This window comes from Podarcis tiliguerta, assembly GCF_965153285.1.
Source record: "Podarcis tiliguerta genome assembly, chromosome: 1".
Classification (NCBI taxonomy): domain Eukaryota; kingdom Metazoa; phylum Chordata; class Lepidosauria; order Squamata; family Lacertidae; genus Podarcis; species Podarcis tiliguerta.
This window is the reverse complement of record NC_139534.1, coordinates 50,865,161-50,889,295: the sequence shown is the minus strand read 5'-3', so window position 1 is coordinate 50,889,295 and position 24,135 is coordinate 50,865,161. Positions and strand designations below refer to the sequence as shown.

General features: G+C 45.7%; 1 protein-coding gene across 21 annotated transcripts in view; it reads left to right on the top strand.

The window, feature by feature from the left end:
* The window catches only part of TNS1 (tensin 1), a 327,340-nt gene that overhangs the window by 38,658 nt on the left and 264,547 nt on the right, over positions 1 to 24,135 (top strand). For 2 of the 21 annotated variants that reach the window (XM_083429757.1, XM_083429734.1), the window contains exon 1: positions 35 to 145. The exons of the other annotated variants lie outside the window; for them this stretch is intronic. In XM_083429757.1, coding sequence (XP_083285883.1) covers positions 50 to 145 — 96 coding nt within the window. In that variant the 5' untranslated portion in view covers positions 35 to 49. Of the gene's footprint in view, positions 1 to 34; positions 146 to 24,135 lie in introns of those variants that run through there. 21 annotated transcript variants of the gene reach the window in all.

Sequence of the window (24,135 nt, the reverse complement as noted above, 5' to 3'; positions counted from 1 at the left end):
GCGAAGCGGGATCCCTCGCCCGGCAGCAGCAGCAGCAGCAGCAGCAACGATGACGCGCCTGAGCTGGTGCTTCGCTTCCCTGATCCGCTGGGGAAAATACTTCTTCTCGTGCTTCCTGCCCCTGCGATTCTGCCTGCACCGGGAGGTAAGCGGGGCTGCATTGGCGGGGGGTGGGGGGAGAGATGGCGGCGTCACCTCGAAAAAGCTGCGTAGTGTGAGGGAGTTCCGAGTTAACTGGCGAGAAGAGCCCCCCACGCCACCCGCAGCAGCGCGATCATGAAAGGCACATCGGATCCCCCCTCCCCAATCGAGTTTTCCCCGGTCCTTTCCCCGCGCGCCCTGCAAAAAACTGGCTCGCGCCTTGATTGTTCAGTTCACCGCCCCCCCCTTCTTCTGCACAGGCTTAGTCGTCTGCCCACCAGGCGTGCTTGCCTCGGGGCCACCAAGACCCCTGCAACCGCTGCCCGAGCGCGCTCTGTCCAACTCTCCCTTGGATGCATGCACACGCACACAACCGTGACATGTTCGCTGGCTCGCAGACTGCAGAAGCGAGAGCGGGACATAGTCGCTGTAACATGGAGCACTGCACACACACACGTCTCAAGCCACTTAAGGCTTATATACCCTTTAGCACACACGCACTCTCTACCATGCACTTGGATCTCTGCACACCCACCAGCTCACCCACATAATGCACCTCTCTTTGGCGCCTGACAAATTCACACAGGTTCCTACAGCAGAAAGGGGAGGGAAAGGCAACTTGCTCCTGAATTCAGCGATTCCACTGCCCAGAAGGAGCCAGGTGCAGAGCGCACACAGTCTAAGCGCTGCACATAGGTGCTGGGGGTGGAGGTGGGGGGGGGGTCTACTGACCAATCTCCTCCTGCCTAATTTGCACATTGGTAATACAGTCAGAGAGATGCTTCTGCCGGCTGCTCCAAGGGCCTGTCTCACCCTATCCACACACCTCGCTTATCCTATTGCCTGATTGCTTCTGTGGCTCTTTCTTTCCTGCTCCCTTTGGGAATGTCACCAGCAGGGGACCAGGAGAGATGCTGCTGTCTGGAGCTGCCATCAGTTTGCTGCTGCTGCATTGTTGGGAAGGTTCTGAACAAAAGGGCTGCTGCTGGTGAAAGCTACCCAGATATATATAACAGGTGGGGGGAGGCAGGCAGGATTGCAAAGCAGGTTCCAGGTGGCTGTTGTCCAGTATCAAACTGCACACTAAAGACCACACTCAAATCAAATGTAGGCATATCTAGGGCCCTGCAGTGATCCTGCTTCGGACCTGCCCTGCCAAGTGTCTTGTGTCCTCCCTGAGCCAGCAGGGGGTGACACATCACAGCAACATACCACTTGTTACTTGGGTATCCCAGAGACAGATGCTGGTTTCTGCATCTGTAAGAAGCCAGGCTTTTCTTTTCTCTTTGTAAAATCTCACCATATATCTTGAAGGAGAGCATGGTGACCGTGCTACAAGTAAAGGATCTGTCTGTCTGGAGAACGGTCAGTGATGGGATGTCAGAAGTGTGTCTGTCCTGGGGAAATGATGGGTAAGGTTTTCACATCCATCTCAGCAGGAGGATGAATTGAAAGAGTGCAGAGGGGCGGGGGGGGGGGGATTCCTTTGGAATGCCTCCCCCTTCCGCAAGCTCTGTGGAATGCAATAATAAAGTAAAACAAGACCAAGTTCTTTTAAACTATTTTTTTTATCCCGGCCTCTTTTCTTTCCTTGTCCCCCTCCCTTGATTTTTTAAAACGTTCTTCCCGGTTTCTCAGTCATGTCCATCACCAGGGCAATGGGAAAGCAGCATGGGTGACTAGCAGCACCTTTTAGGACCCTCCAGCTCACAAGTTCCTCATGGAGCAGATTTGCAACCCACTCTGCTGTCTTTGAGCTGAGGTGGAAGGGAGTCGGTGGCCTGGCATCTTCTGCAGAAGCTCTCCTGGGAAGGGTTTCTGGTGAAGTTTGGGCATGCATTTGGATGAGCCTTAAGGATGTTTTGGGCCCTGAACATCCTCTGCCTTTGAAGTGGAATTGGCTTGCCTTTGCAGCCATCTGAAGCATGTTCTGTGTGTTGCCCCAAATGACTGCAGTTCCTGGTATTGAGGCTAGAGGAAGATACCTTCCCAGCACTGGTGACCCCTATGTCTCTTCCACACTCCAATGTTTCAAGGCTCCCATGCTGAGTGTGCAAGAGCCAGGAGGGATTAGGGATATTCTTGTGGGTGGAGGGTGGGGGAGGAAGCTTTGCCAAGACTGTAGATGTGAAACACAACAGGGGAACATGGCATCATGAATCTGTTACTAGGGCTGTCCATACTCTGCAGTAAACTAAAATAAGATGAAAGTTCTGCACCAGTGAAACCCATATTCTGGCCTGTGAAGATCTGAATTCTGTGAATTGAATAAATTGAGCAGATGTGCATGTATTTGCTTATTTTGCATAATTTGTGTTCATAAAAAGGAAAAAAAAAAAAAAAACCACAAGAAGCCTTCGCCTTCAATGACTTAAAATCCTGCTTAGTCCTCTCTCAGGATGTGCAGATATCTTGCTAGCTCCTGCTCACAGTTAAGAGACCAAGAGAAAGCTGTGTGGTTATGTGTTCCTCCCCAGCATCCCCCCCCGAAACAAATTACATTCTTTTGTCATAACCACAGTTACAGAATATGTCAGTTCTCCCCACTCCCATGGAAACCAGGGTTAAGGTCACTATGGTTCCCTTTTAAACAAGTTTGTTAATCAGATTCAGACCCTGGTTTCAAGTTCTCATTAAAAAGAGAGACAGGTTCACCTTAACCAGGGTTAATGTCAGTGATGACCAGTTCCTTAACCAAGGCAAAAGCAGGAGAGAGGAGTTTGCTGTGTGGACTAAGCATGCAGTCGACCTCAGCTGAAGTATCAGTAGCCAGTATTGTGGGAACCATAGTTGCAGCAGCACTGGCTCTCAGCTTCCTGACATTTTGCCAATGTACTTTCAAGTCTATCATTGCAGTCCTAAGGCCCAGAAACTTTATTTGTAATGCAACCTGAGTTTCATAAGAGACAAAATTTTACGAGGAATACTGGATTCCTTACTTAAAATGCAGTGCAGTTGTAGAATCACACAATACACAAAACCATGCTTGCAAAAGGCCATTGACTGCAATAAACATGCAGGCATTTCTCATTTATTCTGAGGGATCACAGTATATTTCTTACAGCTATCACATTTGTTGCTGAAGAATCACACTTTTCCAACAACCAAGACTACAGTATTTTGTTTCTTAGCTAATGTTCCTGTTGTATTGATGAATGCTGTGCAGAGAAAATGGTTGAATGAGTGTCATAAATACCTATTGGCTAGTGCCCATGCCGTCTCTGATGATGTACCATATAACTTTTAATCCCTCCTGCTTGTGGTATTTTAAAAAAATTAAATGAGCCAGGGGAAAGCTATTCCTCCTGCATTATAGCTATCATTTGTGTATTCTAGGGATCAGCAATTATAGCACCAAATGCAATCAAAACCCTCAACTGGGAGTAAGCCCCACTGACTTCAATAGGAGAAAGCAGATGTTAGGATAGTGCCATAAGATGCGGGGAGAAGGGAAAGAGCACGTGGGACCCACAATTAGAGTGAGCAGTGTAGGCTGAAGTGGGAAAGGGGGAATGGAGAGTTTAATCTTCATGCTGGTATAAGCAGCCATACCTGCCCACCGGTGGAAACAGGATACTGGTCTGAATGGCCTATAACAAGCTCTAATAACTCAGGTTATCCAGCCCAAACTGAGGAGCACTATCAGAGCTGGAGGTGGGAGGAACTAGGAGGGCAGAATGCTAAAGAGAGAGCACCCCCCTTTTCAATCCCAGTTGTCTGAGACCCAGTGGTAGCTGCAGTTTCCTTCACAGAGCAGTGCTGTGTGGCAAGAGTCCCCAGCAGCAGCAGCGGGAAGAGGAGAAGGAGGCAACGGGCTTTTCTTCTTCCCTTTGCCCTTGCAGGGTCCTTTAGCAAAGTGGCTTGTTCCGACTGAGTGAAGCTGTTGCCTTGCACCACGGGCACTTTGCAGCCCAGCTTCCCTGCGCTGCCTCTTTTGTCATGATGATTAGCTCTCCCCTCTCTGCTTGCTTAGCAGGGAGTTTAGGGGCCAAGTTGTATTGCTGCCGCTGCTGAGAAGCTTCTGCCATCCTCACCACCATGCTGCAGTAGCTTTCCTGGGCTTCTGCTGCAGCCAAAGCAATGCCTCCGGAGATGGGGGGTGGATTGGGGAGGGGAGAGAGAAGGCAGCTGTTGTCTTTGGTGCAAGAAGTGCTTTGAGCAAATTGCTTAGCTGTAGGGTGTATAGCAAAGGCCAAATTGGTTCCAGTGCAGTGGGACCACACAGGCTTGCTAGCAGACAGCAGTGAGGGGCCAGGGCATTTAGCTCATGCCTTCTCTCTCCACCCCAGAGCCCTTTGTGCTTGCTGTGCTTATGAGGCCCTGAAGGGGGTGCTGTGCTGTGCAGTGACACTTGTGTTGCAGGGGGCTCAGGAGTTGTTTTCATCCCATTATTCTGGGGCAAGGGTAGGGAACCTGTGACCTTCCAGATACTGCTGAACTGCAGCCCCCATCAGCCCTGACCATTGGCCATGCTGGCCAGGGCTGGTTGTTGTCTAATGATAGCTGGCAGGCACCAGGTTTCCCCTCCCATACCCCTGTTTGGGGGCAACAGTGAATGTCCACTAAATTCTTGGTGGCGGACTGCAGGTCTCTGATGCCTCAGGCTCCCCCTGGCTTAACTCAAGGGATTTGGCTTGCATAATTGATTTCTTTTATCATTTGTTGACAGTATTTATAACCTGTTCTTCATTGAATTTTTTCCCAATCCCAGAGTGGGGAAACAAAGTAATAAAAATAAACAGAAAAAACAATAGTATTCGCAGATTACAAAATCATATAAACAGGTCAGATAAACAACAAATTTGCCGTTCTGCCATGAGGTAGATGTGAAAAACTATGACAAAAATTGTAAGCATTCCAGTTTAACCAAATACCTAGGTAAAAAACAAACACAAGACATTCAAACAGATTAAACAACCATTGGTCTTAGCAAGAATCCCCACCCTATTTTCCACTTTGGGAGCCCACTCACTCCCCCTCTGTCTCTCACACAAAGAGGGCCCCACTCTGTGTCAACAGACTCACTCAGTGGCTTTTGAGCAATTTAACATCTTTCACCCGCCTCCAACTCTTCATCCCATCCAAGCTCTCGCCCTGAGTGGCACAGAAGCATCACATTCCTTAGAGCAGGCCTGAGCCAAAACTGGGAGCAAGGGAGGCAATTTGGGCTCCTTGTATCTGCAGGGCAGGGGCCACGAGAGGAAGTTGTGCTGAGTGTTTTTCCAATGTGAAGCTTCAGTAGACCTCTGGGAGCTTCTGTGTTAATAAAGCCTGGATGTTGAACACGTGGGAGAAGGAAGAGAGGAGGGGCAGTTGTGAAGTGAATGAGCATTGTGGCCAGTCTTGGACTTGCTTTCACATGACTAAAGGTGGCTACAAATGTGAATGAAGTAAGAACTGACTTAAGAACCAACTTGTGTGTAGAAACCAGCTTCAGTGTGGGATTTGGAATGGAAAAGTTAGGTAGGAGGGGGTGCTTAATCCTTTCCCCTTCCACTACATCTTCCTCTCGAGTCGCTTTCCCCCTGTGGTGTTCCAGAGACACCACTATAAGAGTACTGCAGACCTGGAAAGCTGCTGGCTGTAGTTGTGGTAGAAAAACAGTAGTCAGTTCAAAATTGCCTGCTTCTGTAGTTATTGTTCCCTAGAAGAAGAAGCTAGCTAGGTTTTCATTCATTCATTCATTCATTCATTCATTCATTCATTCATTCATATGATTTATATCCCACTCTTTGGGCAATAAGGGCAGCTCACAAAACAAAGAAACAGTAGTTAGACAGTGCAATTGTTGGTAACATATTATCCAACCTTTTGCCTTCTAGATCTGTATGGGGAGAAAAGCCTACAGGCCACAATCTTGCATCCAAAAATGTATAACACAAGCCTTTTTAAAATGGAAAAGAAGCATTTGGAGGGGGAAAGCTATACTGTGGTGGGTGCTTAACCCTGTCATCACCCATGGTTTCTCTGCCTATATGCCCTCCCATCTCACAGGCATGCCTTGGCTGTGGGCAGGGTTGGGTGTCCTTATATTTGGAACCAGGGTGGGTGAGTGAGAGGGACAGCTTTTGGGAAGAGGATGATATGGAGAGAAGTTGTGGATGGAGAAAGCACCCCATCGCTCCTCTGCTTCAGATCCCCCTTCTGAATCTATTGTTTGTGATGCTGCACAACAGGGCGCACAGTGGGCATATTTCTGCCCCAGTGGTGCATGGGATTGCAAGCTTAGGCGACTCCTTCAGTTTCACAGGTATGCACTGGCTATGAGCACAGGTCTTGCTGCTGCTGCTGCTTTTATGTTTATGTGCACTGCATTCACATGCGCCGGGAAGTGCATTTATTACTCACAGCTTCTCAGGCTGCAAATAACTGGCACAGAAATTGACCAAATGAATGTGTAGGGAAAATCCAGAGTGTAGGACGATAAGGAGATGGAACTTGACCTACAAATCCCTTTCCTTGTTTCACTAACCCCAGTGACCTTTTGCCTTGTAGTAAAAAGAAAGAGAAGAAAAATAGGTCACATATTTTAATATATCCTTTCATTTGGATTGTATTTCAAAGGTTGCTTCCGGATGACCTGTTTATTGAGCATTCAGCCTGATTTGTTTGCAGGCTAGATGACGCTGGCTATTTAATTAGCATTCATCCTGACATCATTGTGGGGAGGTTAAATGATGTGGCATCAAAGCAAGCCTTGACCCACGGTTTCCAGTGCATTTTCCCATCACTTTCCTTATTACCAAAAGTCTGATTTGGGAGGGTGGGATTTGTTGTGCAGGAGTGCCAAATAAACTGAGATTAAGCATCCTGAATATGCCGGTATTTTATTGAATCCCACTCCAAAATAGCAACAAGTCTGCAAGGACGCCAAGTGTGTGTCAGAAAGTGAAAACTTAAGGTATTTCAGATGAAGAGTGCATTTAAAAGTTTATTGTGATCTGTACAGATGTGATGTGAGCTCACCCTTTACAAGCTTGTCTTAATGGGCAGCAACTTGCTTAAAAGCTCTTTCTGCCACTTTTGATCAGTCTTCCCCAACCTGGTGCACTCCAGATGTTAGTGAGATTCCAGCTCCCATCAGCCCCAGCCAGCATGGCGGACAATCAGGGGTAGCCCAACAACACCCAGAGGGTGTGGTCTGTTGTGGAAGGTATCTTAGATGATCTCACCAGAATAAAAGCCCTTTGCCTGCAGAGGTTGCTCCCAATATAGGGTATCTGTTGCTCAAAATGTTTTGGGATAATTTCCACTGCCCTGATTTTCATGCATAGAAGTGCTCCTGCAACTCACAGCAAAGCAAGCAATGTGGGTATTTATACCAAGATGCAGCCATCATGCCAGCCCCTCTGAGACAGGAGTGGTGATGATGGCGGAGTACCCTTGACTGTGCCAGTCTGTGCCATTCCCTCCTCCCTCCTTTCTCCGTTTGACTGTTCATATTGCCTGTGTGATTTCACATAACTCAGGAGGAATTGGGTTTTGCAACATCAGCAACGTCCCTGGTGAAATGAGCGCATCCCGGCATCAGCGTGTCCTCCGCTGACCAGAGATAAGCAGAGCACCTTTACAGGGGTGTGTATGACTGTACCCTGTCACAGTAGATTCAAGTGGGTTCTCCCCCCCCCCCCCACATTATCTATAGCATTTAAAAACACAGAGATTTGATATGGATTGCAGGAACTCTCTGCTGGCTGCAGCTCAGTGTCAAATGTACTTGCTTTGGGAGATGCATGGCTTCTGAGGGCGTTGCGTGAAGTGGCTCTTGTTTTTAAGGGCACATACAAATGTGCCTGGAAAACCACATATTCCACCCCCTCCCCCGGCAGAGTGAGCCCAGTTCCTCCCTGCCTTTTCACTGCAAATGACAGACTGCCATTGTTCTTCCTCATGTACATCGGGCAGACTGTCCACCTCCTCATTTTTTTAAGCATGCAGCATCAGGGCTGTTGTCAGCACAGAGCTGACAGAGTCTGAGCATCTGAACAGGATCCACTGCTGACACCTTAATTCCCCCCTCCTTGTGCTACAATAAATCCTGGAAGGCTGGGGTTAGGGGAGCCACTCTTAAAATTCCCCACAATCCAACCAACATAGCATTGCTTTTTTGGCATTGTAGGAAATTAAAATGGAGACTTTCTCAGACATGCTTTGGAGCATTTGTTCTTTGTGTGTGTGTGTGTGTAAGTGTTTAGGGGTTTCCAGTAGAGAGCACTTTGCTGAAGGCCCCATGAAGCCCAGAGATGGCCCAATGCAAGGCATACCCTTGTTCAACTGAATATTTATTCGTGAGCTTTTTGTTTTTTTTAAAAAAAAAACCTGAGAGAGAGAGAAGTTAAAAACTGCTGTGAGAAGAGATGACAAGATGATCTGTGACAGAATAGATACAAACCAGTAGGGACTGTGCACAGTCAATTTCTGCTGGAAGCTGGCAGAATTGGCTTTCCCTGAGCTTGATACAAGGGAGGAGAGAGTTTCTGTGAATGTGAGTGCATCTCCAGACTGGTGTTGGTGGTTGTTGTTTTTTGGTGTTGTTTTTCCCCAATGTTATCACATTATTTCCTTCTGCCGAGGGGGATGAGTGCAGTCTTGTACTGTAGTGCAGCAAAAGTGAGATAAAATAAGAATAAACCAGAACGTTTATGGAATAAATGCAGATAAAATCTTTCAGCAGGAGCTTATGGAACATATACTGATTGGAAACAAAGCAGTTTGTCTACCTGGAAACTTTTGCAGGTCAAACAGTATAGGATCATGTGTAACTGCCCTGATGCCATCACAAGCATGAATCATGAATGCATAATAAAAATGATGTCTGGAGGGGCCCAAATAATTCCCACCATGACTGATATTATGCCTGTTTGTACAAGTCCCAAGAAATGTGAAAAGGTTGTTTTGACAAGGTGTGTAAATTTCCCTGCAGGAGATATGAGCTCTTGCAAGGAGTTTGGATTTGTCAGCTTAGCAACTGCAATGCTTCTCTTGCATGCGCTAATTGCAGACAGCATTATCTAAGACCGCATTATGGAGGAACAAATGCAGCAAAACTTTCATTGAGGTGATGTGCACCCAGCATGCTGGCACACAGGTAGTGGTGCTAGATGTAACTGATGGGAACAAACCCAGAATGGAAAGTGGTAGGGACATCATTGGTCCTTAGCATGGTTGTCTTTGCAGCACAAAGAGGAGAAAATGGGCTTGGCACATGCAAGTTTTGTTACACTTTGCAAGTCTCCTTCAGGGCTTCTCTATACAGTGGTTTACAACCATAATCTGTTCCGGAGGTCCAGTTATAAACCAAAACAGGTTGTAACCCGAGACACACTTTTGCCAAAGGGGCCTCCCCCCCAAAATTGGTTTTAATCCAAAAAAAGGGGTTGTAATAAATAAAAAAAGGACACACATTTCTGGGTTTGACGTGGTTGTAATCCAAAACGGTTGTAATCCAAAGCGGTTGCAAACCAAGGTACCACTGTAGTGGCCTCTTGGTGAAGAGGAGGTGCTGCTGTTCTATTCCTACCCTTGTTCCTGATGTAGATCTTTATTTCCCCCTTGTTCCTGATGTAGATCTTCACTCACCCCCTTCTTCCCTGGTGGAGGTTGGGGGGCACCATCTTGTAGTTCGCCTCAGGTGCTAGATTGTCTTGGGCCAGCCCTGTGTTGGGCAGGGGTTTGAACCATGCTGTGGCCCACTTGCTCATGCCCAGCCCCTTTGATTCTGACACATATTCCCTCCTCCCAAGCACTTTCAGCTACTGTCCCTGAAGCCATTTGGTTTTGTTTTCCTTTGTGAATCTGCTGCCAAGGGGGATTAGCATCAGAACTTGGCTTAGGCATCCTGCTTGGAACAGGTATCTTTGCTTTATGTGATCCCCATGCGCCTGAGAGTCGATAATTGGGCACTCATTTGGCTGCGTGCCTGCGATCTCCTTGAGGGGGTGGCAGAGGAATGTATGCGGGGTGGGGAGGGGGAAGGGGAGGGACAGTGTTTACCTTGTCACTTTTATTGGCTTTTAATTAAGAATCAGAGCAGAGTGGATTTGCATAAGTGACACTGCCTGTCTGTCTCCCAGCAGCACATAGATGGCTTCACGAGATTTTGTCCAGTGGCTTCTCTACAGCAGTGTAGGGCTGCCTGCTCCTAAACAGTTCTGCTGCAAGCGGAGCAGAGGTGAAGAAGTTTCTCCTCTCACTCTGCATTTCCTGCCCCCACCCCCTTCACCCCTGAGTCCCATTCCTACCTTTTTCTCCAAGGTCGTGATCTCTGGTGTCCCAGCAAGAGGTAAAGGGCATCACACACATGGTGACCTAAGAGGGTGAGATATTCCCCCTGGAGCCCAAGGCTGCCTGCTTACACCTTGAAACCTGAGCAGTATGATGACGAAACCATTCTTCTTACAGCTGGATGACAAATGTCATACATATGGCAGACAAAGCAAACAGATCAGCAAGTGACCTACCTGGCCACCCCAACAACTAGGGGGAAAGAGTGTGTTAGCCAGGGGGGCGGTGGTGTGAAGCAGTTACTTTTTGTTGGCTAGATAACACTGCTCCAGTGTGCATTTGATTTTGGGAAATTCACTTAGCTTTCCTTTGCCTTGGTTCCCTCTTCTGCCTTTGTCTATAGTACGTGGTTTGGCTCACTTTCTTGAGTCACCTGGGAGTTTTTGGCTTGGAGGGTGTTGTTATGTAGTGTACACATCTGCCTCCTAATTGTGGCACACCATGGCCAGGAGTTGGTCTGGTGCGGGGATCAGCAAACTTTTCCAGCAGGGGGCCGGTCCACTGTCCCTCAGACCTTGTTGGGGGCCAGACTATTTTTTTTGGGGGGGGGGGAATGAACAAATTCCTATGCCCCACAAATAACCTAGAGATGCATCTTAAATAAAAGGACACATTCTACTCTTGTAAAAACATGCTGATTCCCGGACCATCTACGGGCCAGATTTAGAAGGCAATTGGGCAGGATCTGGCCCCTGGGCCTTAGTTTGCCTACCCATGGTCTGGTGTGTGGTGGGCTGATGCATGCAGGTGATTGTGCTCTGTGAGAAGAGATTGGATTAGGCAGCTGTTTGGGTTCCTTTTAAGTATTTGATCCTAAGAACAAACAATCAGGGAGATTAAAGAGCTTACAAAAGGATGGGCTTCCATTTTCAAAAAAACAATAGCAGGCTTCTTGGTCCAAAATAGGAGGCAGTGATGGGCGCTGACATGGGTGACTTTAAAAGAGTATTAGACAAATTCACGGAGAACAAGGCTATCAATGGCTACTAGCCATGTTGGCTATGTTCTGCCTCCACTGTCCTGCATTATGTCTCTGGATACCAATTGTTGGGATTCTCAGGTGGGCAGAGTGCTGTTTTGCTCATGTCCAGCTTGCAGGCATCTGGTTGGCCACTGTGAGAACAGAATGCCGAACTAGATGGGGCCATTGGCCTGATCCAGCTGGCTCTTCCTATGTTCATCACAAGGAAGCTTGCCAGCATAGAAGCTGGTCTCTACTCACAAATCAGAAAAGGATCCTACTGCTTGAATGGTGGATGTGGACGCCTAACTTCCACACGTGCCTTTTGGCTCCAGATGCACATGGAAAGTGTTTATTCTAATGGCCCAGTCAATTCAATCTCCATCATTAGGACACAGTGCACATGAGGCCAGGCAAGGGCTGTACCTTCACCTCCATCTTGCATTGCAGGCTGGGATGCAACTCCTACTTTATTTTGCCACATGTGTGCAGTTTTTAGTTACACCATATTACACACAAGTGTCTTTGAGTTTGAACTAGGATGTGATTAGAAAACAATTTTGAAATGCCCTACTTGTCTCTCAAATGTGTATATAGTTTGATATAAGGACATCTGGACTGAGACCTTCCACAGAGGACTGATCAAATGAATTCCTCATGATTATTGTTTTTTAATATATGCATTCCTCCATTAATCATTTTGGATAACTGAATGATGCTTTCAGCTTTAACCCAAACTAGGTAAGCCTGGGGAGTAGTCTCTTTCACACACATATGAATAGTTACCTCCATGTCTCTGAGAACATCAAGCCTTCCATGACCACTTTCACCTCTCTCTGAAGCCAGGTCCCATTGCAGTCTCAGCAGTTAATTGCCTCCCTCTTCCACATCTGCTTCATTTCCAATGAAGGAATGCCAAGGACAGGAAATGACCACTGCAGTTCTCAGGACCTTCCACATGGATTCCATGTGCTCTCATTAGCCCTGGTTTCTTCACAGCCCAGAATCAGACCCGGCTGCATGGAGAAGAGGCAGCTCTGCCTGGAGCCCTGCCTCTCCCTCCTGCCATTTGGAGGCCCATGCCCAGTGCTTGGGCTGTTCTCCAATAACAGAGCCTGGGAGATTTTTCTCTGTCTGTTCCATTGTAGCTGCTGCTTATTTCTGTGTGGAGGGTCAGGATTGGTGGAAAAAATTCAGTGTGGTCCATTTGGGAAATGCCAGCTATTTATAAATTACCCCCCCCAAAGGTCAAAAGAGGACAGGTGTGAATATAAATTATTTGTCCAGATGCAAATATAGAAATGAGCACTATAATTTAAATAGAAATGTAATGCATCTCAGCATCAAATATGGTGACCTTCTCAGTCTGCTGTCCAGGAGCTAAATGTTGATGGGCAACTTCAGAGCCCTGATCTCCTTTCGTACGATTCTTAGTGTGAAATTCAACATTGTGCATGCAAGCAGTACTGCTTGCCAGATGGAACAATTTTGTGGCCTTGTTCTGGGGGTTCTCCTGACACCCCAGAGTAGATTTGGGGGAGGTGCAAGAGGCACATGGGGTGGAAAGCTCCATTGCGCTAGTGGGAGTCCTTAATAATTTAATTGGATATGAACCCTTCAAATAGAGGACTGTCCTCTGTAAGTTAGGACACATGGCAACTCTGTGCCATTACCACTACTATTTTCAAAGCTTCAGAGCTGTAGGAAGCATAAGAACTTATACAGCTAATCTAACACAACTTGCCACTTTATACCAAGTCAGACCATTGGGTCAGTCTAGTCCAGTATTACCTCTTCTGCCTGGCAGAAACACCCCAGGAACTCAGGTAAAGGGCCCTTCCCTTCACCTGCTATCTGATCCTTTTAACTGGAGACATGGGCGTACCCGGGGGGGGGGCAACTGCCCCCCTAAATCAATAAAAATCAATAAAAATACATAGCTAACTGAGGTTCTGCCACCCCTACCAAAAAGCTTGCCCCCCCCAAATCCTCCCATGACTGGAGATTCTAAGGACTGAACCTGGGACTTCCTCCATGCAAACTCCAGCCAGAAATGGAACATAGCTCAGGCTGTAAGGAATGCTACTAGGTGATCTACTCAATGGCCACATTTGCACATCATTATAAGCCATAAACCTTGGTATGAGGTGATCACATCCATTTCACTGTTCCCTGCTTGTACTGGGGAGAAATGCCAGGCCCAAATCCTGGTTATGTCCGAAGCAGGGACTGTGATTTGCTTTGCTCCAAGCCAACCAAGATGATTAACCAATTGTTTGTTCCTGGCTTTACAGTTTATTTCAGTAAAACAAGCCGTGATTCCTAGTTGGGACAGAACACTAAGCCAGTGATCATGGTTTGTTTCTTCTCAGCATGTATGGAGTGGAGTAATGGAGACATGACTGGCTTATTCATGTTAGGCTTATTTAAATAAATGCACAGCAAGCCATGGTTTTTGCCTAAACCATGACGTGCAAATGTGGAGTGGGTGAGAAGAAGGCAAACTGGTAGAATAACTGTGTGTAACTCTGCTGTAAAAAAAAGAAGAAAAACAAAATCTTTGCCAGGGAAATCTTAATTCTGAGACATGAATAAAAACCTAAGTCATGCTTGCACTGAGAAAACTGTGGGCTGACGTGCTCCAGAGCAGTCTGCATCAGGAGTGAGCAGACAGTAGATTGGGATTTGCTGGTAGATATCTGAGTGATTTACAGTAGATCAGCGAGGGTTGCTGATTTCCAGTTGTTTAATGATCGCAACAGCAAAATGACTTCCCCCGCTTCACAGACTCCTGAAACGAAAAAAGCTAACTAGGAGTGGACCTTCTGTATAAAATGACTGTGAGCTCAGTCCACTTCTGTGAGCACATCTTTGGGTTCTTTAATTTTAACAGTATGTCTTTTGCATTTGCCTCCAGGCAGTTCCAGAAAGCCTGTTTATTGAGCATCCATTCCGATTTGTTGGCAGGGAGATTAGAGGATGTTGGTTATTTAATGAACATTCATTCTAATTTGTTTGTGGGGAGACTAGATGAGGATGCCTCAAAATAAATGTTAACCCATGCTTTCCACTGCATTTTGCCTTCACTTTGCCTATTGCAAAAAGTCCAATCTTTTGAGGAAGCAGGTTTGTTGTTCAAGACCTCCCAATTAATTGCAAACACACAACCTGAATTTGCTCGTATGTGAGTGAATCTCATCCCCAAACGGTGAGAGTCTGGAAGCACTTTCTGAATCTTAAGTTGCTGCCAAGGAGAGAGAGAGTGTGTGTGTGTGTAGAGCTGGAATTTAGAGTTGCACATCTATCCTACTAAAATAATAATTTCATTGGAAACAATGGGTTGGAGCCAGACTTAGGCAGCAATCCTAACCAAGTCTACTTGGAAGGAAGTTCCAGTGAATTCAGTAAGGTTTACTCCTAGGTAAGTGGGGTGAAGATTGCAGCTTTAGGGATGCTTGAGTCACCTAACTATGTCTTTTAAGTACACTTGATTAGTATATTGATTGATAAACCCCAGATTGATCGTTTTTATTGTTTATGTAGAGAATTATGCAGAAATTCTGGTTTAAATATGATTGATTGTTTAGAACATTTATTTCCTGCTTTATGAGAGGTGCTCAAGCTGGCTCACAGCCTCCGTTTCAAATACTAAACAATACCATAGACACGAGTAAACACCAAACATGGGAACATTAAAACGTAAAAACTGCAGCACCTCTAAAACCAAAGCACACTCCTCTCTCTGACTAAAGCCCTTAACAAATGTGTCTGAAGGTCAGGAGGGAGGAGCGTTGGTCAACTTGTGCAGAAATCTTCCCATGAATTTGGGGAAACCACTGAGAAAGCCCTGCCCCTTAAGTATTGACTATCTAACTTAATGAAAAGAGAGTACTTTGAGGCAGGCTCTGTGAAGCTCTTAAAAGGCGAGTTTGCTGATAGGGAGAGAGATGCTCTCAAAATTACAGTGGTACCCTGGGTTACATACGCTTCAGGTTACATACGCTTCAGGTTACATATGCTTCAGGTTACATACGCTTCAGGTTACAGACTCCGCTAACCCAGAAATAGTACCTTGAGTTCAGAACTTTGCTTCAGGATGAGAACAGAAATCGTGCTCCGGGGGCAGCGGGAGGCCCCATTAGCTTAAGTGGTGCTTCAGGTTAAGAACAGTTTCAGGTTGAGAACGGACCTCCAGAACAAATTAAGTACGTATCCAGAGGTACCACTGTATATCAAATGACTTTAAAGCCTAGATCAAGTACCTTAAATTGGAGCCAGAAGCTTGCGATTAGCCAGTACAAATGGCGCACAATATACTCCCGTCATGGTGTCAGATGCCACTGAGTGGTCAAGGTGAGCCAACAGAGATGCAGCCCCATCATCATCAACCTGGAAGCCCAAGAGTTGGTCTGCCCCTTTTCATTTGGTCACATCTTCATTCTCATGTGAATTCCTAGCTAGAAACTGGAAGGCAAATAAATGTGCAAAACTGCAGCTCTCTTCCCACACAATGGGAAGTGTAAAATATTAACAGAGGCCCATGTGGTTGTGTTTGAGAAATAACCAAGATTGCTCAGAAACAGCTGCAGCTGTCAAGAGCAGTGTGAGGGCTGGGAAAGCAATTTGGCTCAGCTCTGTCAAGCCCCATGCAGGTGTGCAGGCTTCTCCTCCTGGGGAGCACCTTCATTGAATTAGCTCTGTTTCTTTCTACCCATTTTCATATGTAGGTTGCAAGCCTGTCGGCCTCACTCCAGGCGAGGCTGTTACTCCCCTCACCCATCTTAGCAGTGCTGCTGTGCTTTAAACAGTTGCATGAGAGATAGTGAGTGCAGTTTTTCCAGGCATGGTGGTACAGTGATGTGGAAAGCATCACCTGCTGGATTTCTGCCTGTCATACAGATAGGCTGGAATGCTAGACTGAAGCCAACAAGATGAAATTCAACACAGAAGGTTAGTGCCCTTAGAAACATACAGTTGTAGAGTTGGAAGGAACCCCGAGGGTCTTCTAGTCCTGCAATATTTTGCTTGAACCCACAACCTTGAGGTTAAGAGTGCCATGCTCTACTGGCTGAGCTGTCCCAGCAGTCACTTTTCCCGACTTACCTGCTTTCACGCAAGTAGAGCTATAGTTAACATTTGGATATAGGGACAGCTGGATCAGGCCTGTGAACCTTCTAGCCGAGCATCCAATTCTCTCAGTGGCCAACCAGAGGCCCACGAGAAGACAGCAACTATTGCAGTCAGAGGCAGCATACTGCCTCTGATACTAGAGATAGAACATAACCATTGTGGTTCTATTCTGGCTGGGCCCATCTAAACTACTATGCTCCATTTTGGGCTCCACATTTTAAGAATGAGATTAATAAGCTGGAATGTTCCCAGAGAAGGGTGACCTGGACATGAAGACTTCAAGTGGAATGGTCTGAAAAGCTGAGAAAGTTTAGCTGGAAGAAGAGGTTATGGGGAGACATGATAGCTCTCTTCAAATATCTGAAGAGCTATGAAGTAAAACCCTAAGATATAGGCAGTAGATGATGGGAAAGACCTTTTCTGGTTACCTTGGAGTAGACAAAACTGTGCTAGATGGACAAAGAGGAAGCTTCCTATGTCCATCCTTTGTACATTAGTGTGATTTCGCTGTGTTTTGTGTGAAGGAATGCTCCATGTATGCAAAAACCTCTCCAGCTTTTTTTGATGAGTAATTCTTGAGGTCAGTCTAGACTATGCCAGATGTCCAGATCACGACTTTTAACAGCTCTCTTGTGTAGAAGGATTGCCTCTTTCAATGTATGGCTGTAGGTTTGCTGTTGGCTAATACAGGGAAGGATCAGCTGGTAAAAATTCTTCCACTTATGCACAATGGAAAACCAACCAGTATGTAGCAGATGTGACACATGTGCATGACACAGGGGGATTTTTATTTTTCCTGGTTAAAGGAATTTTGTGTTAAAAGGCTTGCTGGATTAGAGTGGGCGAAAAAAACTTCGTATCCCTGTCTCAGAGCACTTAAATGCTTTTAAATAACAACAATCCTTTGCAGACACAGTGGCTGTGTTTGGACAATGATATCTACTCCGCTTCTTTGGTGATCACTCGTAGCCGAGTAAAATTGTCTTCCATGTACCCAGTCTTAACTGTGAGTCTGTGACTGTGGAGGCCAATTCTGGATCCACACACCTTTCCACATTGGGGACATAGGTTTCCAGGCAGGAGTTGATCACAGTGAGGGTTTGCCAAACGTGCCTTCCTCTTAGCCCATTTCTCTTTTTTGCCTTGAGTTTGTGCTTCTTCAAAGTCCATGACACCTTTGGTAAAGGCTGTTCTCCAATTGGAGTGCTCGTAGGTCAGTGTTTCCCAGTTATCAGTGCTTACACTGCATTTTTAAAGATTTGCCTTGAGAGCGTCTTTAAACCTCTTTTGTTGTCCACCGATATTTCACTTTCCATTCTTAAGCTGGGAATACAGTAGTTGCTTTGGAAGATGCTAATCAGGCGTCCAAACAACAAGACCAGTCCAACAAAGCTGATGTTGAAGAAGAAGAATCATTGAAGAATCATTGCTTCGACACTGGTGATCTTTGCTTCTTCCAGTACACTGACATTTGTTCTCCTGTCTTCCCATGTGATGTATAATTTTTTGGGGGAGACACCTTTGATGGAATCTTTCGAGGAGTTAGAGATGGGGTTTATGGGTGGATTATATCTCATCTCAATAAGAAGCTAATATATGGACAAGCCTTTTCCCCATGCAACCAGTTGCTTTGTATAAGGAGTCTCTAATTTACTGTAAGTTCTTGTTTTGTTTGAATCATGAACCTGTGGCTACTAGTCTTGAAACAACCCAAGATATTAAAGCAGATTTAAACTGTTGTTCAATATCCTGCTTTATTCTGAAGCTGTATCCTTAGGACACTTCCAGATTTTCATCCTGGCCAATTCAGGCTGCACTATTAAAGCTGGTTTGAAGCTCTTGTGAAAAGAACCTGCTTCCCCAAAGTTTTGACTTTTTCCGATAAAGGATGTGAGGGGGAAATGCAGGATAAGGCTTGCTTTGATACAACATCATCTAACCTCCCCCAGGAACAAATCAGGCTGAATGCTCAATAAACAGATTGCCTGGAAGCAACCATAGTTTCCTGGCTTGGACAAAATGGGAAACTGTGGTTAATCAGAGACTTTATGGCTTGTTCAAAAGTGCTGTGTAGGCAAAAAGCTGGCTCAAATCTCAGCTTGTTTAGCTGATATATGATCATTCAAACTGGGCCATTGTTTGGGAGAGCGGGGAGACAGGATGGAAATTCCTGTTGCACGGGTCACTTGTATGAAAAGCATGAAGGTGAAATATGTTAGTATCTGGAATTCCTGTTTCTGACTCATGCTCATTAATGTCTTGGATTCATCTGGAAGAAATCTTGTCCAGCTCTCGGCAAAAGCTTTTTAAAAAACCCCACCAACCCCCCGCCCCTTGCTGGGGAATAGCATGTGGGTGTATATATATATCTGTGTAATTGCCCAAAGATGTAAAACATTGGGGGACATTCCAGAAATCCTGTGCAGGGCAAGTTTTCTCTGCAGAGCAGCTTTCATGCCAGCTGCCTGTGAGGAGGCCTACTTTATGGGCTGGCTCTGCAAGACGGCGGGAGGTGTATGGTATAAATTACTGAGCTCTGGCGGAAAAAAGTATAGGGTGGAGAGTAAATTAAAGCAACCTGGATGGTCACCATCTGAGTGGAAGAGGCCAAGAGACGGGAATAATATTTTTATAGATGACTTGCGGTAATGAGACACAGTGTAAGAATAAGGATGGGGAAGGGAGAGGGTTATTGGCAAGCCGGGGGTCTGGAAATCAGCATTGGATTTGGTGATCTTGGACCATGGAGAACCTGCTGGTTTTGAGGATAGAACTGAGGTTTTCTTGCTGTAAGATATCTGTGCACTATTCTAGAATGTAGTTCAGTGTGCGTATGTTTGAAGCACTCTCTATTCTGCCATGGATCCATTGGATTCATAGGCAAGGTCTCTTGTGGTATTAAATAACGTTTCTCACATTTATGGCAGCATGTTCAGTTGTAAGGAAGCTACAGGATATTGATGTTCATGAATATTCAGTAGTCGTACCCTGTGAATTACCACTTTATGCTCATAAAACCTGAAGAGAAAATTACTGCAAACGAGAGACTATCCATTCTCGACATAAGAGGGTATAATTAACCATATACTCTTGGAAGTGGCTCCAAGCAGAAGAGCCTGCCATTCTGGACATTATGTCGAAGGTGGCAAGGACTCATGGTGACTAGCCATTGTCTGGCCCCATGGGCAACACGCTGGGCCTTCCTAGACCATCATCCTCTTGTGAAAGCATCATGTCACTTTCCTTCTGTTTTCCTCTCTCCTGCCACTGCCCCCCCCCCCCGCCATACTCAAACCTTTTAATTAAGGCAGGAAACTGTGTGTCTCTGTGGCTGTTGGACTGGGAGATGTATTTTCCCACTAAATGAGGTCTTAGCAAGCCTTTTTAAAAAAAGAAAGAAAAGAAAAAGGCCGGACATTAATCTTTTGGCTATTGGCAGCTTAATAGTTTTCCCGAGATGCTATCTGCCATTTCTCCTGGTCTCACTTTTCTTCTGATTAAATAAGATGTGGGGTGGAGAGGAATGCTCTTTGTTAAGGCAGACATTGATTTACTCTGGTTTATTTCATTTTAAAAAGGGATGAGGGGTTGGGCTCTAGAAGATCAAAGAACTAAGAAAGAAAGTGGGGGTAGGGACAGATGGACATTCAGCGGCATTGGGAAATAAACCCAGCTCTGAAATCTTAATGGCTAATGGCAATGTATGATCTTGTTTATTTCTGTAACAGTTCTTAGAGTTACAAACACAGGTGCTTGGTCCTTGTATTGCCTCCATCTTCTTCAGCCATGCCTGACAGTTCGCTGTTTCAGTGCAGTTGGGCTTCTGTGTGCTTGTGTCACTTGGGTGCACCTAAGTCCAACCGGAATGTCTCTTACACGAGCCCCATAATAAGAACAGAAGAGCCCTGCTGTATCACTTCAGTGGCCCATTTAGTCCAGCATCCTAGTGGCTAACCAGATGCCTATGGGAAGCCCACAAACAGAACCCAAGTGCAACAGCACTCTCCCCATTTGTGTTTCTCAGCAATTGATATTCAGAGGCATAGGGCCTCTGACAATGGAGGTAGACCATGGCCATCATGGCTTGTTCGCCACTCATAGTCTTTTGCTCCATGAATTTGCCTAATCCCTCTTTTAAAGCCATCCAAGTTGGTGGCCATCACTTCCTCTTGTGTGTAGGGCTGGGAAATATATTGATATATCATCAAAAACTGTTTTGAAGTCCATATCGTGATATTGATTTCATAATTTTTGATCTGGCAATATAGCACAAATCATGATGTGTGTGTGTGTGTGTGTGTTGTGCAAAAATCACAATGTGGGAAAAACCATGAAGCCAGAAAGTGCCTCTACATAGCTCCACTCTTATTTCAAACATTGTGATACATCAGTATACAGTGGTACCTTGGGTTACATATGCTTCAGGTTACATACGCTTCAGGTTGCAGACTCCGCTAACCCAGAAATAGTACCTCGGGTTAAGAACTTTGCTTCAGGATGAGAACAGAAATTGTGTGGCGGTGGCGTGGCAGTAGCAGGAGGCCCCATTAGCTAAAGTGGTGCTTCAGGTTAAGAACAGTTTCAGGTTAAGAACGGACCTCCAGAACAAATTAAGTACTTAACCCGAGGTACCACTGTGTTGTGATGTCTAGCTGCTGATATATCACAATGCTGATATATCACAATGTTGAAAACCAGATATCTCACAGCCCTACTCTTGTGCGTGCAAAATTGATAGTTTAACTTTGTGGTGTACTTTCTTTTCTATCTTCCAACATTCGGCTGCATTGGATGTTTTAGTGTTATGGGGTTGGGGGGACATCTTGCTCCATTTTGCTTCTTGACCTGCTTTTTCTCTAAACTCAGAAGCCCCAAATGCTGTAAGCTTTCCTCAAAGAGGAGTTGCTTCATAATGACGTGTGGGGAAGCCAAGCAGAAGCCTTCAAAAATCCTGCCTTTTCCATTCCACCTCATATCAAGGCCTCACAGAGAAGGGGGCCAATCCCCAGGCAAGGATATCAAGGTAAGATTATCAGGAGATGGAAGAGTCAAAAGGTGTTAGTTAGGTGGCCAGCACAGTGAACCAGCCTCTTGGTAAGCGGGAGGAGGAGCAAGGAAATGGCAGGTCTTAGCAGGGTAGTCAGTTTTGTCTCTCCTGAAGCAAGCCTGCATCAGGGTGGAACTGTGAGGAGAGATCTTGGAATTTCTGTGTACTGCATAGACTGGGGGTGGGGGAACAAAACAAAACACTGCAGTGATAAATTACTGCTTTCAAAAATGTAAAACAGAATTTTAGGGACAATTAGGAAAGAGAATAATGGGGTACAGTGGAGGCATCCCAGAGCCTCTCTGCAGATAAAGGTAAAGGGACCCCTGACCGTTAGGTCCAGTCGCAGACGGCTCTGGGGTGCTCATCTCGCTTTACTGGCCGAAGGAGCCAGCATACAGCTTCTGGGTCATGTGGCCAGCATAACTAAGCCACTTCTGGCGAACCAGAGCAGTGCCAGAGCGCCAGAGCGGGAATTAATAGCAGTGGTTCTCTGTTGAATCTTGTGCACAGTTCCAGTTGCCTCCTCTGGAAAAGGGCACAGTGGGTTGGAAGAACACAGAAGAAGAGGAGGACAGGAATGACCAGGAGTGTGGAATCCCCCAGGATACTAGTCAGGAAGGAATTTTATTGGAGGTCCATTTCAGCAAGAATTTCCACCAACATCACCCCCTAAAACAGATTTGCTGCCTGTCCATCAACAGTACCCCTCTGCCTCTGGGTTGGCAACTAGTGGGGCAGATGATACCCATCTGTTGGAGGGTGAGGTCCACCAGTTGGTGATCTGTATTAAAAGGCCAGGACTTCTCAGCTCACAAAACTGATCTGTTAAATTTGAATCCATAAGCAATATGTGGAGGTCTCCTCTTCCCAGTTTGGTACTTGCTCTTTGGAAGAAATAGGTCGAGCACATTTTGTTTACCCTTTCAAATTAAACCTTGGTGAAATATAGCGGTCAAAAACTGTTACATGGACCATTGCTTAACACAGCGTACCATTAATGTGGGGTTGTGATTGCTGACAAAAACTAGGCAAATCAATGGATGAATATCAATAGCTCTTAGACAATATATTACTATTACTACTACTACTACTACTACTACTACTACTACTACTACTCTGGGCGGTTTCCAACAAAATATTAAAATACAGTAGACCATCAAATAGTAAAAGCTTCCCTAAACAGGGCTGCCTTCAGATGTCTTCTAAAAGCCTGGTAGTTGTTGTTCCTTTTGACATCTGGTGGGAGGGCGTTCCACAGGGCGGGTGCCACTGCCGAGAAGGCACTACCAAGAAGCCTGGTTCCCTGTAACTTGGCTTCTTTCAGTGAGGGAACTGACAGAAGGACCTCAGTGTCCAGGTAGAATGATGGGGATGGAGATGCAATACTGGACAAAGGCAGTATTGGCCATGCTGTTCTCAGTGTCTGCCTTAAGACTGCAGGACACATAGATAGTGAAAATGGAGCAGAAGTATTCCATAAGCAGGATGGGCTTTTGTTATTGTTGAAGTTTTACTGCATTACTACGCAATCTGCAGTAGAGTTTGGCAGCCAGAAGATCTTTGATTTTGTATTTAAATAAGTTGTGTTTTTAGTTCTTATGGTCACTTAGAAAACAGGGGTGTAGCTATGGGTTGGCTGGGTTGGCCTCTGCCAAGGACGCAGGGCCTGGGCTAGGGCCTGCAGAAATCCCCTCTGCTCTCCCCAGGCTCCTCCTCCACTGTTCTGGGTGCCCAACATCTCCTTTCCAAGAGTGCAAGGGGCTGGAGATGGGGGGGGGGAGGTGGCGGTGGCAATGATACAGCTCCTTGCCACAGGCGCATGGGAGCCTAGGCACGTCTGTGTTATTAAAAAAAATGGAATATTGGTTGGATGAGTCAACTGCAAGTTCATAAATAAAATTCAAAGAGTCAGGAGATGGGACTCCTAATCTTGGCTGGTGGTAGTGGCTGGTGGTGGCTAGACGTAAAGACCTAGGAGAAGAGAAAAAGAATAGAAAAGTGGTGTGTGTGTGTGTGTGTGTGTGTGTGATGGGATTCTCATATAGGGAAAAGGGTTAAACAAAACTTTTGTGTGTGATGTAATTCCAATCCTGAGTCTTCCCACCCCACCATGATAGTTACATAAAAACACGTATTCAAAATGTCACCTAGTTTGCCCCTGTTGCAGGCTTATTGGCATTATCCATTATGAGTGGAATACTGTTTCTGAGTCTGAATGGTGAAAACATCCTTTTGTTTGCGAAGGTTGATACTTTCTATTTTCAACTATTATTTTACTCCCTTGCTAAAATTGATAAAATGTAAGGTACGTTTAGATACTTTTGGTTGCAATGGCATGTTGCTTCATCTCAGTCACTGGATGTGTAGAGTAAAAATTTCAGTAAAGCTAAATTATAGTCTGAATGGTACATAAAAGCAGTTATATGTTTAAGTTTTATAAACATATTAAACACTATAATTTTGTGTGCCAATACACAGTGAGTGCATTTTATGTTCTTAAAGTAGAAAGTCTTAGAAAGTTAACCATGCTTATATTTCAATTCCACCCTGCTCTCAAATTTCCTTTGTT